The following is a 12,874-nucleotide window of genomic DNA, read 5'->3' as shown; positions in this document are numbered from 1 at the left end:
ATCTCTTGGTCTCCCCCTATGATTTTTACCCTCCACGCTGCCCTCCAATACTAAATTGGTGATCCCTTGATGCCTCAGAACATGTCCTACCAACCGATCCCTTCTTCTGGTCAAGTTGTGCCACAAACTTCTCTTCTCCCCAATCCTATTCAATACTTCCTCATTAGTTATGTGGTCTACCCATCTAATCTTCAGCATTCTTCTGTAGCACCACATTTCGAAAGCTTCTATTCTCTTCTTGTCCAAACTATTTACCGTCCATGTTTCACTTCCATACATGGCTACACTCCATACAAATACTTTCAGAAATGACTTCCTGACACTTAAATCTATACTCGATGTTAACAAATTTCTCTTCTTCAAAAACGCTTTCCTTGCCATTGCCAGTCTACATTTTATATCCTCTCTACTTCGACCATCATTAGTTATTTTGCTCCCCAAATAGCAAAACTCCTTTACTACTTTAAGCGTCTCATTTCCTAATCTAATACTCTCAACATCACCCGACTTAATTCGACTACATTCCATTATCCTCGTTTTGCTTTTGTTGATGTTCATCTTATATCCTCCCTTCAAGACACCATCCATTCCGTTCAACTGCTCTTCCAAGTCCTTTGCTGTCTCTGACAGAATTACAATGTCATCGGCGAACCTCAACATTTTTATTTCTTCTCCATGGATTTTAATACCTACTCCGAATTTTTCTTTTGTTTCCTTTACTGCATGCTCAATATACAGATTGAATAACATCTGGGAGAGGCTACAACCCTGTCTTACTCCCTTCTTAATCACTGCTTCCCTTTCATGTCCCTTGACTCTTATAACTGCCATCTGGTTTCTGTACAAATTGTAAATAGCCTTTCGCTCCCTGTATTTTACCCCTGCCACCTTTAGAATTTGAAAGCGAGTATTCCAGTCAACATTGTCAAAAGCTTTCTCTAAGTCTACAAACGCTAGAAACGTAGGTTTGCCTTTCCTTAATCTTTCTTCTAAGATAAGTCGTAAGGTCAGTATTGTGTTCCAGTATTTCTACAGAATCCAAACTGATCTTCCACGAGGTCGGCTTCTACCAGTTTTTCCATTCGTCTGTAAAGAATTCGTGTTAGTATTTTGCAGCTGTGGCTTATTAAACTGATTGTTCGGTAATTTTCACATCTGTCAACGCCTGCTTTCTTTGGGATTGGAATTATTATATTCTTCTTGAAGTCTGAGGGTATTTCGCCTGTTTCATACATCTTGCTCACCAGATGGTAGAGTTTTGTCAGGACTGGCTCTCCCAAGGCCGTCAGTAGTTCCAATGGAATGTTGTCTACTCCGGGAGCCTTGTTTCGACTCAGGTCTTTCAGTGCTCTGTCAAACTCTTCACGCAGTGTCGTATCTCCCATTTCATCTTCATCGACATCCTCTTCAATTTCCATAATATTGTCCTCAAGTTCATCGCCCTTGTATAGACCCTCTATATACTCCTTCCACCTTTCTGCTTTCCCTTCTTTGCTTAGAACTGGGTTTCCATCGGAGCTCTTGATGTTCATACAAGTGGTTCTCTTATCTCCAAAGGTCTCTTTAATTTTCCTGTAGGCAGTATCTATCTTACCTCTAGTGAGATAAGCCTCTACATCCTTACATTTGTCCTCTAGCCATCCCTGCTTAGCCATTTTGCACTTCCTGTCAATCTCATTTTTGAGACGTTTGTATTCCTTTTTGCCTGCTTCACTTACTGCATTTTTATATTTTCTCCTTTCATCAATTAAATTTAATATTTCTTCTGTTACCCAAGGATTTCTACTAGCCCTCGTCTTTTTACCTACTTGATCCTCTGCTGCCTTCACTATTTCATCCCTCAAAGCTACCCATTCTTCTTCTACTGTATTTCTTTCCCCCATTCCTGTCAATTGTTTCCTTATGCTCTCCCTGAAACTCTGTACAACCTCTGGTTCTTTCAGTTTATCCAGGTCCCATCTCCTTAAATTCCCACCTTTTTGCAGTTTCTTCAGTTTTAATCTACAGGTCATAACCAATAGATTGTGGTCAGAGTCCACATCTGCCCCTGGAAATGTCTTACAATTTAAAACCTGGTTCCTAAATCTCTGTCGTACCATTATATAATCTATCTGATACCTTTTAGTACCTCCAGGGTTCTTCCATGTATACAACCTTCTATCATGATTCTTAAACCAAGTGTTAGCTATGATTAAGTTGTGCTCTGTGCAAAATTCTACCAGGCGGCTCCCTCTTTCATTTCTTAGCCCCAATTCATATTCACCTACTACGTTTCCTTCTCTCCCTTTTCCTACACTCGAATTCCAGTCATGTATAGAAGTGAAATATGGACAATACACAGTTTAAATAAAAAGAGAATAGAAGCTTCCAAAATGAGGTGCTACAGAAGAATGCTGAAGATTAGATGCATAGATCATGTAACTAATGAGGATGCACTGAATAGAATTGGGGGGGGACGGAGAGGGAGGGGGGAAGAGTTTGTGGGACAATATGACTAAAAGAAGGGACCAGTTCATAGGACACATTCTGAGACATCAAGGGATCACCAGTTTAGTACTGAAAGGAAATGTGAGGGGTAAAAATCGTAGACGGAGACAAAGAAATGAATACAGTAAGCAGATTCAGAAGGATGTAGGTTGGAATAGTTATGCGGGAATGAAGAGGCTTGCACAGGATAGAGTAGCAAGGAGAGCTACATCAAACCAGTCTTCGGACTGAAGACCACAACAAGAACAACAACAACAACAACAACAACAACAACAACAACAACGACATCATTATTTGATTGAGAACAACAACGTCATTATTTGATTGAGATGCTACAAAACCCGCAATGGGGAAAGACGACAATATGAAAAGGATATGTAGCTACTCACTACGTATAGGTGGCATTGAGTCATGAACAGGCACAACGAAAAATACTGTTAAACTTTTAGCTTTCAGGCAAAAAGAATGCTCCTTCCGAAACAGAAAACACACACACACACACACACACACACACACACACGCACACACACACACACACACGCGCACGCATGCATGCACACAAGCAAAATTCACACCAAACTCTGTGAGGTATTGGTAATGCTGTCTCATGTATGAGGCATCACTCATCTGATGCTATTGATGCCCTTGATATTTAGAAGGATGTAGGTTGCAGTAGGTACTGGGAGATGAAGCTTGCACAGGATAGAGCAGCACGGAGAGCTGCACCAAACCAGTCTCAGGACTGAAGACCACAACAACAACATACCTTACCGTAATGGCAGAATCATAGACATGAACAACACTAATGCACTTAGGTTGCTGTTGTACCTGCCACAGAGACCTGTAACTCTAATATTTACATATCTGTCAATGGTGAGTATGTGTACTGAATTACATTGACATCTAACCGTGTTTTCTGGGTGCTACATTTGTTTTGTCAGGCAGTCTATTTTGTATGAGAGCAGGGTCATCGAGATTAGAACCCATGCTGAAATATACTTATTTTTTCCTCGCTAAAAGACATTCATAGAGTGGTATGGTGATGTGTCTGCCAGTCACGGTACATGTGCTTGTAGAGCATAGATGTAAATAAATACTGAAGGACTGTTTTTAACAGGAGAGTAACAGCATATTATGTATTGGTTTTTATATTACTAGATACTGTTTCAGTTGTTCTGATTTTCAGTGCTGCCTACCATTTGATTACTTTTAGCTATTTTTTCATTATTTTGATTTTTTCTTCAAAAATATTTAGTAATATTAAAATATGTGATTATGAGATAAGTCAAAGCATTTATAACAGTATATAGATAATGCATGTACTTAGGAATAGAAGTATCATGCAGCTAAACCATGAAATCATGTGGTAAGATTATCGACAGTTTTTTTTTTTATGAGATTTGCTGTAGAAAAAATGGCAATGTCATACTTCCAAATTTATTGTTTTAGGTTGAAAACCCGACAGGCCCTTGTTGATTCTTTAAAGATTCTTCTGAAAGTAACGGAGGCTGATAACATCAACACATTTTTCAGAATATATACACTGATATTTAATCATTTGTATGACAAAGATCAAGAGAATTTAAGTAAGTATTTTAATCAAGACTTTGCAATGAATTTTTTACTTTAGGCATCAGAAATAGAAATAGTGATTGAATGTGAAGTAATACTTGGGAATAATTCCTTAGGTAATAAAAATTTGAAGCCAAGTTATCTTTAAGAGGTCATAAGAAAAGAAAACTTGGTGTTGAAAATATAAAGCCCAAGGATTTAATTTCTAACTCTTTTCTTAAGATAGCAACGTTAGCTGATAAGACTTTTACTGTGATACAGTGTTGTTATTTAAAACTGTCAATCAAAGCTTTCAGCCAAACAGGCCTTCATCAGAAATAGACAAACACACACACACACACACACACACACACACACACACACACACACACACACAAGACCTCAGTCTCTGGCTACCAAGGCCAGACTGTGAGCAGCAGCACATTATTCTGTTAGTGAGAGTGTGCAGGGACGAGGTGGAGAGAGGATAGGGCAGTTAGGTACAGTCGGGAGGTTAGATAGAGGGTGGGGGAGAGGGGAGGGTTAGCAGAAAAGGAGAGACGTGAAGAGGCTGGGTATGTTGGTGGAATAGAGGACAATGTAGTGCTGGAATGGAAACAGGGAATGGGCTAGATGGGTAATAACAATGACTAGGAGAGCTTCTGTAAGGTTTGGAAGGTAGGAGATGGGGTACTGGCAGAAGTAAAGCTGTGAGTACCGGGCGTGAGTTGTGCTTCGGTAGCTCAGTTGGTAGAGCACTTGCCCGCGAAAGGCAAAGGTCCCGAGTTCAAGTCTCGGTCGGGCACTCAGTTTTAATCTGCCAGGAAGTTTCATGACTAATGAAGGTTGAGGACAGGAGGGTTATGGGAAGGTAGGATATATTGCAGGGAGAGTTCCCACCAGCACAATTCAGAAAAGCTCGGTGTTGGTGGGAAGGATCAAGATGGCACAGGCTGTGAAGCAGTCATTGAAATGAAGAACATTGTGTTGGGCAGCATGCTGAGCAACAGGGTGGTCCAGCTGTTTCTTAGCTGCAATTTGTCAGTGGCTATTCATGTGGACAGACAGCTTATTTGTTGTCATACCCACGTAGAATGCAGCATAATGGTTATAGCTTAGCTTGTAGATCACATAACTGGTTTTACAGGTAGCCCTGCCTTTGATGGGATAGGTGATGTTTGTGACCAGATTGGAGTAGGTAGTGGTGGGGGAAGGTATGGGACAGGTCGTGCATCTAGGTCATATTACAGGGATGTGAGCCATGAGACAAGGGGTTAAGAGCAGGGGTTCAACAGCTACCATCTGTTTCATACCAAGAAGTCTCTTCCACACAGCCTAGGCAGCTGTGGCCATCACATCTGTATTCACAATCTGTCCCTCTTGAAATATACCAAGGGTGTCACTGAGGCATTCACAGATCATAATGCCCTCCCAGCCTTGTACAAAAGCACATCTCCTGTGCCTTATATCTCCAGTCACCCACCATGTCCCAAAATCCTACTGTATGGCCACGGGAGAGCATGCCCCTCATGACTCAGTACCACCCAGGACTGGAGAAACTGAATCACATTCTCCACCAGGTTTCTGACTACCTCTCGTTGTGCCCTGAAATGAGAAATGTGTTACCCACTATCCTTCTCACCACTATCACAGTAGTAATATGCTACCCACTGAACTTACACTATATCCTTGCCATCCCTACACAACCCTTGCTCCCAACCTCTGGCCTCATGGATAATATCCCTGTAATAACCTAGATGCTAGACAGGTCCCATACCTACTCCTACCACTATCTACTCCAGTCCAGTCATTAGCATCACCTATCCCATCAAAAGCAGGACTACCCTTGAAATGAGTTATGTGATCTACAAGCTAAACTGCAACCAGTCTACTGCATTCGACGTGGGCATGACAACAAACAAGCTGTCTGTCCACATCAATGGCCGCCGACAAACCATGCCAAGAAACAGCCGAATCACCGATTTGCTGAGCACGCTACCCAACATGGTGTTCTCCATTTCAATGACTGCCTCACAGTCTGTGCCATCTTGATCCTTCCCACCAACACCAGCTTTGCTTAATTGCAGAAGTGGGAACTCTCCGTACAATATCTCATACGTTCCCGTAACCCTCATGGCCTCAACCTTTGTTAGCCATTGTCTTTTGCTCACCTATCCTCTTCCCTGTGTCCATTCCAGCACTGCACAGCTCTCTATACCACCAGTGCTCCCACAGTCTTTTTACTTGTCTCCTTTTCTGCTGCCCTCCCCCCTCCCCCCGCTTCCCCATCCACTGTTACCGTTCCCCATCCCTACCATATGCTATCCCTCACCCTCCCCGCCCCAGCCTCCTCCTTACCACTACCACACAGTTTGTTTCTCCCAGCATGTGCTGCTGCTTGCATTCTAGCCTTGGCAGCCAGAGACTGTGCTTATGGGTGTGTAAGTTGCATTTGTGTGTGTGTGTGTGTGTGTGTGTGTGTGTGTGTGTGTGTGTGTCTGTCTCTCATCTATTTTCGACAAAGGATGTGACCAAAAGTTCATTTTGTATCAGTCTTTTTTTTTGCGTCTATCTGTGACTCAGGCAACTCCATTATATGGTGAGTAGAAACTATCCTTTTCATAATATTTTTACATTCCATTCTTGGCTTTCCATTGTTTGACTGTGAGTATTTTTATTATTATGTTTGTCATATTGTGCTCATGCACATATAGAATGAAGTCTGTAAAACTTGCCAACTATTTACTTAGTCAACAACGAAGTATAAAGCTCTGTAATGAAAGACATTACTTGGCATAGTTCCACCTACAGCATGTATGAAGTAACTTGTGTCCTTTTATGTGTAGCGTTTGAGATAGTTGCACCATTATTCTAGTGATGCCAATGACAAGTTGATTCCTGTCATGCACCACCAAAATTTTGTTTGGTTTATTGTTAACTGTTGCTGTGGACACAAAGCCATGGTCTTTAATTGTATTGATGTAAAAGGATGTTGCATCCACAGTGACCAACAAGGATTAAGGTAGTAACAGGACAGAATGTGTGGTGGAGAGGTGGCAAAGGAAGTGGGCAGTGTCGTGAATGTAGGATGAGAGGTTACAGGCAATAGTTTGGAGGCATTGGTCATCAAAGGAAGTGTTCCATGTCTTCGTAACCATGGAACACGACTTTCTCCAGTGCCCTGTTACCAAACCCACCACCTCTTTCCTGATCCTCCAAGCCAACCACGTTCGGATGGATCCTCAGTTATTTCCCTTATGAAGGCCAAATCTAAAAACAAATTCGTGGTATTGTCATGAATACTCACATCTCACCAACCTATACCATCTTATTTATGGACCTCGCAGAGCTATCCTTCCAATCCAGTCAACACTTATACCTCTTAACTGGTTCGCATTCACTGATAGCATTTTCAGGATCTAGACTCGTGGCAAGGAGAGCCTTTACTTTTTCCTCCATAACGTCGACACCTCCTCTCAAATCTACTTCATCTGGTCCTGATCAAGTCAACGAGCTACCTTCCTAGATGTCAGTCTCCACCTCTCAGATGGCTCCATGAATACATCTGTTCATTTAAAGCAAACCAATCACAAGCGGTACTTCCACTTTGACAATTGTCACCTGTTCCATGCCAAAAAGTCTTTTCCTTACAATCTGGATGCCATATCTGCATTCGAAAGCAGGAGTTATTGAAATATCCACCCACCACCTTCTACCAAAGTCCAGTCACAGGCATTTCCTACCCAATAAAAGGCAGGGTCATGTGGGGAAAGCAGCCATATTATCCAAGGTGTCCCAGGAGAGATCATCAGTATTCAAGGATGTGACAAGAACAATCATACAAAGAAAAAATGTCTACTAATCATTGGCTCTAAGATGTGTATCTTAAGGGCTATGAGCACTTCTTCATCTTCGGTACTATGAAACAAATCTCTTCTACTCCAAGCTCTTTCCTTTCCATGTTTTGGAAGGAAGTGTTATGAACCAAAACAAGAAAAAAGGTCTAGTAAACTTGGTCTCTAAAATGTATACCTTAAGGGGGGTTTTTGAGCACTTGTTCAGTATAAGAGATGTGCTTCACAGTAGTGAGGATGAACAAGTGCACGCTCATGTTTCCTGGACTTTTGTTCTTGGTTTGGTCTATACTACCACCTCTTGAAATATGAAAAACAAAGGGCTGGGAGTAGAAGTGATGTGTTTCACAGTGTCAAAAAATGAATAAGTACTCATGGCTCTTAAGGTATGCATTTTAGAGCCTATGTTTACTAGACTGTTTTTACTTTGAATGGCTGTTCCTGTCATATCCCCGTGTATGGACTATTCTCCCAGGGATACCCCATAAATCAACTGTGCTGCAGTTACTGCACAGCATTCTGTATGTGGCTTCTGTTCTATGTGATACACTTATTGTGTGCTGGTAACAACATTACCCTCCCCTCTGCACTGAACTGCCAATACTAACAAATGATTTGAATAAAATTTTGATACTTATCTGCTCTTTGTTCATGTAGCCATACAGTATTTGTTCTCTTCGTTTATTTCCCACCACTACAGTAGATCAAATTTTATGATAAAAGTCAACTGTGCTTGTTTGCAGCAAATGTTGACCGTCTAGAAGTTTGTCATATATAAAAACTCTTATCTAGTTGGATGAGTTCCCTGTACAGAATTGTTATCTAAAAACTGTTCTGGGAACCATAGATGTTATCCGTCAGGTTATTTATACCAGTTTCACAAACAATAACAATGTTAATGCTGTTCCTAGAGGTGTGCTGGATATTACTCTCACTTCTGACACTGTCTCCCCATTAAGAAAGGCAAGCTAAGTTTTTGTTTGCTAATAAGTCTTCAGTCTGATTCCATAGCTGCTGCAGTTTTTCCTGATAATGATAATAATAATAATAATAATAATAATAATAATAATAAGTTGGTCCTTGCCACCTACAACCTTTGGCATGCTGTAAACAAACAGGGCAGTCAGGGATTAATGACAAATCCAGCAATATTAGTAGCATCCACATACAGTGTGCAGATGATGTAGTTACGTATGTGAAAGTGTTCTCTCATTGAAATTGTGGCAATATCCTGTCAGATCTGGATAAAATGTAAACACTGTATAGAGACTGGAAATTGTTTCTTAATTTAGATGAATCCATACTTGTCTACTTCATGAAACATGAAAGTGTAATGTTCTTTTATTTTCTTGACAGTATTTTTCATTGAGATATTTTTGTTTGTTATTGACTGTAGTAGGTGTTGTCCCCCTTCTTGCAGCGGTGTACCGTAGGTCTCTAGAAGAGCCTAGCATTCCAAAGGATTGGGAAAGGGCACAGGTCATCCCCATCTTCAAGAAGGGACGTCGAACAGATGTGCAGAACTATAGACCTTTATCTTTAATGTCGATCAGTTGTAGAATTTTTTTAGGAACACGTATTATGTTAGAGTATAATGACTTTTCTGGAGACTAGAAATCTACTCTGTAGGGATCAGCATGGGTTTCGAAAAAGACGATCGTGTTAAACCCACCTCGCGCTATTTGTCCACGAGACTCAGAGGGCCATAGACACGGGTTCCCAGGTAGATGCTGTGTTTCTTGACTTCCGCAAGACATTCGATACAGTTCCCCACAGTCGTTTAATGAACAAAGTAAGAGCATATGGACTATCAGACCAATTGTGTGATTGGATTGAAGAGTTCTTAGATACCAGAACGCAGCATGTCATTCTCAATGGAGAGAAGTCTTCCGAAGTAAGACTGATTTCAGGTGTGCCGCAGGGGAGTGTCGTAGGACCGTTGCTATTCACAATATACATAAATGACCTTGTGCATGACATCAGAAGTTCACTGAGGCTTTTTGCGGATGATGCTTTGGTATATTGAGAGGTTGTAACAATGGAAAATTGTACTGAAATGCAGGAGGATCTGCAGCGAATTTACGCATGGTGCAGGGAATGGCAATTGAATCTCAATGTAGACAAGTGTAATGTGCTGCAAATACATAGAAAGAAAGATCCCTTATCATTTAGCTACAATATAGCAAGTCAGCAATTGGAAGCAGTTAATTCCATAAATTATCTGGGAGTACGCATTAGGAGTGATTTAAAATGGAATGATCATATAAAGTTGATCGTCGGTAAATCAGATGCCAGACTGAGATTCATTGGAAGAATCCTAAGGAAGTGCAATCTGAAAACAAAGGAAGTAGGTTACTGTACGCTTGTTCACCCACTGCTTGAATACTGCTCAGTAGTGTGGGATCCGTACCAGATAGGGTTGATAGAAGAGTTAGAGAAGATCCAACGGAGAGCAGTGTGCTTCGTTACAGGATCATTTAGTAATTGTGAAAGCGTTACGGAGAAGATAGATAAACTCCAGTGGAAGACTCTGCAGGAGAGACGCTCAGTAGCTCGGTACGGGCTTTTGTTGTAGTTTCGAGAACATACCTTCACCGAGGAGTCAAGCAATATATTGCTCCCTCCTACGTATATCTCGCGAAGAGACCATGAGGATAAAATCAGAGAGATTAGAGCTCACAGAGAAGCATACCGACAATCCTTCTTTCCACGAACAATACGAGACTGGAATAGAAGGGAGAACCGATAGAGGTACTCAAGGTACCCTGCGCCACACACCGTCGGGTGGCTTGCGGAGTTTGGATGTAGATGTAGATGTAGATGTACAGGATTATTGGCTCACAACTGGAGTCAGCTAGGACATACAAACACATGAGTGTAACAGTCCTTGGAGGATATTAAGTAAAATGATCCCATAGACTCAGTTGTGGGCAAAGTAGGTGGCAAGTTCAAGGCATTGGTATGATATTGGACATCTGCAGTTGTTTCCAAAAGAGTTTGCTTACTAAACATTGTTCAGCCCATAGAATAACATTGCTCTAGTACAGAGTGACATGCTGTGTACAAACAAGGGCAGTATGAATGTTCTTAGAGTAATTTGCCTCTCAGTAGTGTGTTAGAAACATGCTGAGAAGTCCACATGTCAGACATCAATGAATGACATTGAATAACTTGTGAAAACGTGTTTAGGAAATCTAAGAAATTATTTTAGGTTGGAATCTAAATTATAAAATATTCTTCAGTTTCCTTAGCACTGCTATTTCAGACTGTTTGAAGATACAGCCATAATTGCAATAGCAGCCACAGAGACATATAATGTATCATTCTTCCCATCCTCCACTTGTACATGGCACAATAAAAAGCAGCTCTGTCATGTCCCTTACAATGATTTGTAGAAAATAGGTGTATGGTAGATGTAAGATAATGTGACTCACTGTTGTAACATAGTAGTGCTTTTCTTTTAATTTAATGTATTTATCCATCTCCAACTGAATATTCTGCATCAAACTATGTCTAACACTGAAATAAAAAGGCAAACAAACACCAGAATCAGTTTAAGCATTCACTTCAGTGATCACTTTGGTTCAGATATCAATATTGTTAACCAAGGATAGAGGACCATAAGTATTTTCCTGCCAGTTTTGTTGTAGTTACAGAAGTTACGTATTTTGTAACATAGTAAACTTACCTTTGCTTAATGATATTTAATTACAGTTGTATCAAGGTGACATAATTGGGAAGAGAATACAATTCATTATAAAACAGTTTCATATAATTCATTACTGTGTGAAATGTAATGAAACTATCTTGGCAACCTGTGTGTGTGTGTGTGTGTGTGTGTGTGTGTGTGTGTGTGTGTGTGTGTGTGTGTGTGTGTTTTGGAATTAATCTGATCTTTGATTGTGTTTTTTTTTTTCTCCAGTATCACCCATAAATGAAGAACTGAAGGTATCTTTGTTAGACTGTGCATGTGAGCTGTTGAAGAAAACTCCAATCCATGTAAAGATGCAGGTGTATGAAGTTAAGAACATTCCTTGGCTGAGTCAGGGTGTGTATGTGTGTGTCCAGATACAGCAGCATGAAAAGTATAGGCCTCTCAGGTAGAGTGTACACTGCAACTTGAATTTATGGTATTTTCTCTTGCCATATCTTCATAACTAACATGTTCAAAAATTGCCATTTACTGTTTATTTAATATCCATAATTATTGTGGATACTTTTTCTTGTGCTTGGAAAGTATTGTTAACTGATAGGCAGTTAAACAGATGCTCATTGAGTGTTTTTACTGTTTGCTAATGTGTGCAAAATGCAGTTGAAAGCAGCTTCAGTTGATAAAGGAAAAGCAGTGTTCTAATCCTTTGTAGTTAGCCTATGTTTCGAAGTACAATATTACATGAATTACAAATAATCTGATTTCATTTCAACATTTGTTATTTATAATTCTGTTCATGCGTCACTAGTAGCATGTTTACATTTGAAGGAAATACCTTTGCAGTTAGTACTTGTTCGGGCAATTTCATCTCAAACCATACAGGACATAACAGTTCATGATCATGAATTTCCTTGGAAAAAATGTATGTTAGATCTCTATATAAAATGTGTTAAAAATAAAATATTTTCATTGTAAATGATACAGTCATTTGAAAAATGTATATTGTGTAAATAACTTATAAAACAGTAGAGAACTAAAAAAAATTACAACTAATAAACCAAAAGTACTGGAGACCTGGCAGATATTTCTCTTTGTAGCTCCCACTTTATATGTTCAAATTTAGATCTCTCTCTCTCTCTCTCTCTCCCTCTCTCTCTCTCTCTCTCTCTCTCTCTCACACACACACACACGCACACACGCACACACACACACACACACACACACACACACACACACACACACACACGCACACACTTATTGGCTTTCTCGTAACTTACAAATTTAAGAAGAAAATACAAAAAAATTAATTATAAACAATATATAATTATAA

General features: G+C 40.1%; 1 protein-coding gene across 2 annotated transcripts in view; it reads left to right on the top strand.

Moving 5' to 3' along the window:
• The window catches only part of LOC126162706 (TELO2-interacting protein 1 homolog), a 151,801-nt gene that overhangs the window by 17,368 nt on the left and 121,559 nt on the right, over positions 1 to 12,874 (top strand). For both annotated transcript variants that reach the window (XM_049919363.1, XM_049919364.1), the window contains exons 3-4: positions 3,937 to 4,073; positions 11,815 to 11,992. In XM_049919363.1, coding sequence (XP_049775320.1) covers positions 3,937 to 4,073; positions 11,815 to 11,992 — 315 coding nt within the window. The remainder of the gene's footprint in view (positions 1 to 3,936; positions 4,074 to 11,814; positions 11,993 to 12,874) is intronic.

This window comes from Schistocerca cancellata, chromosome 2 (assembly GCF_023864275.1).
Source record: "Schistocerca cancellata isolate TAMUIC-IGC-003103 chromosome 2, iqSchCanc2.1, whole genome shotgun sequence".
Lineage (NCBI taxonomy): Eukaryota > Metazoa > Arthropoda > Insecta > Orthoptera > Acrididae > Schistocerca > Schistocerca cancellata.
This window is presented reverse-complemented; position numbering and strand designations above follow the sequence as displayed.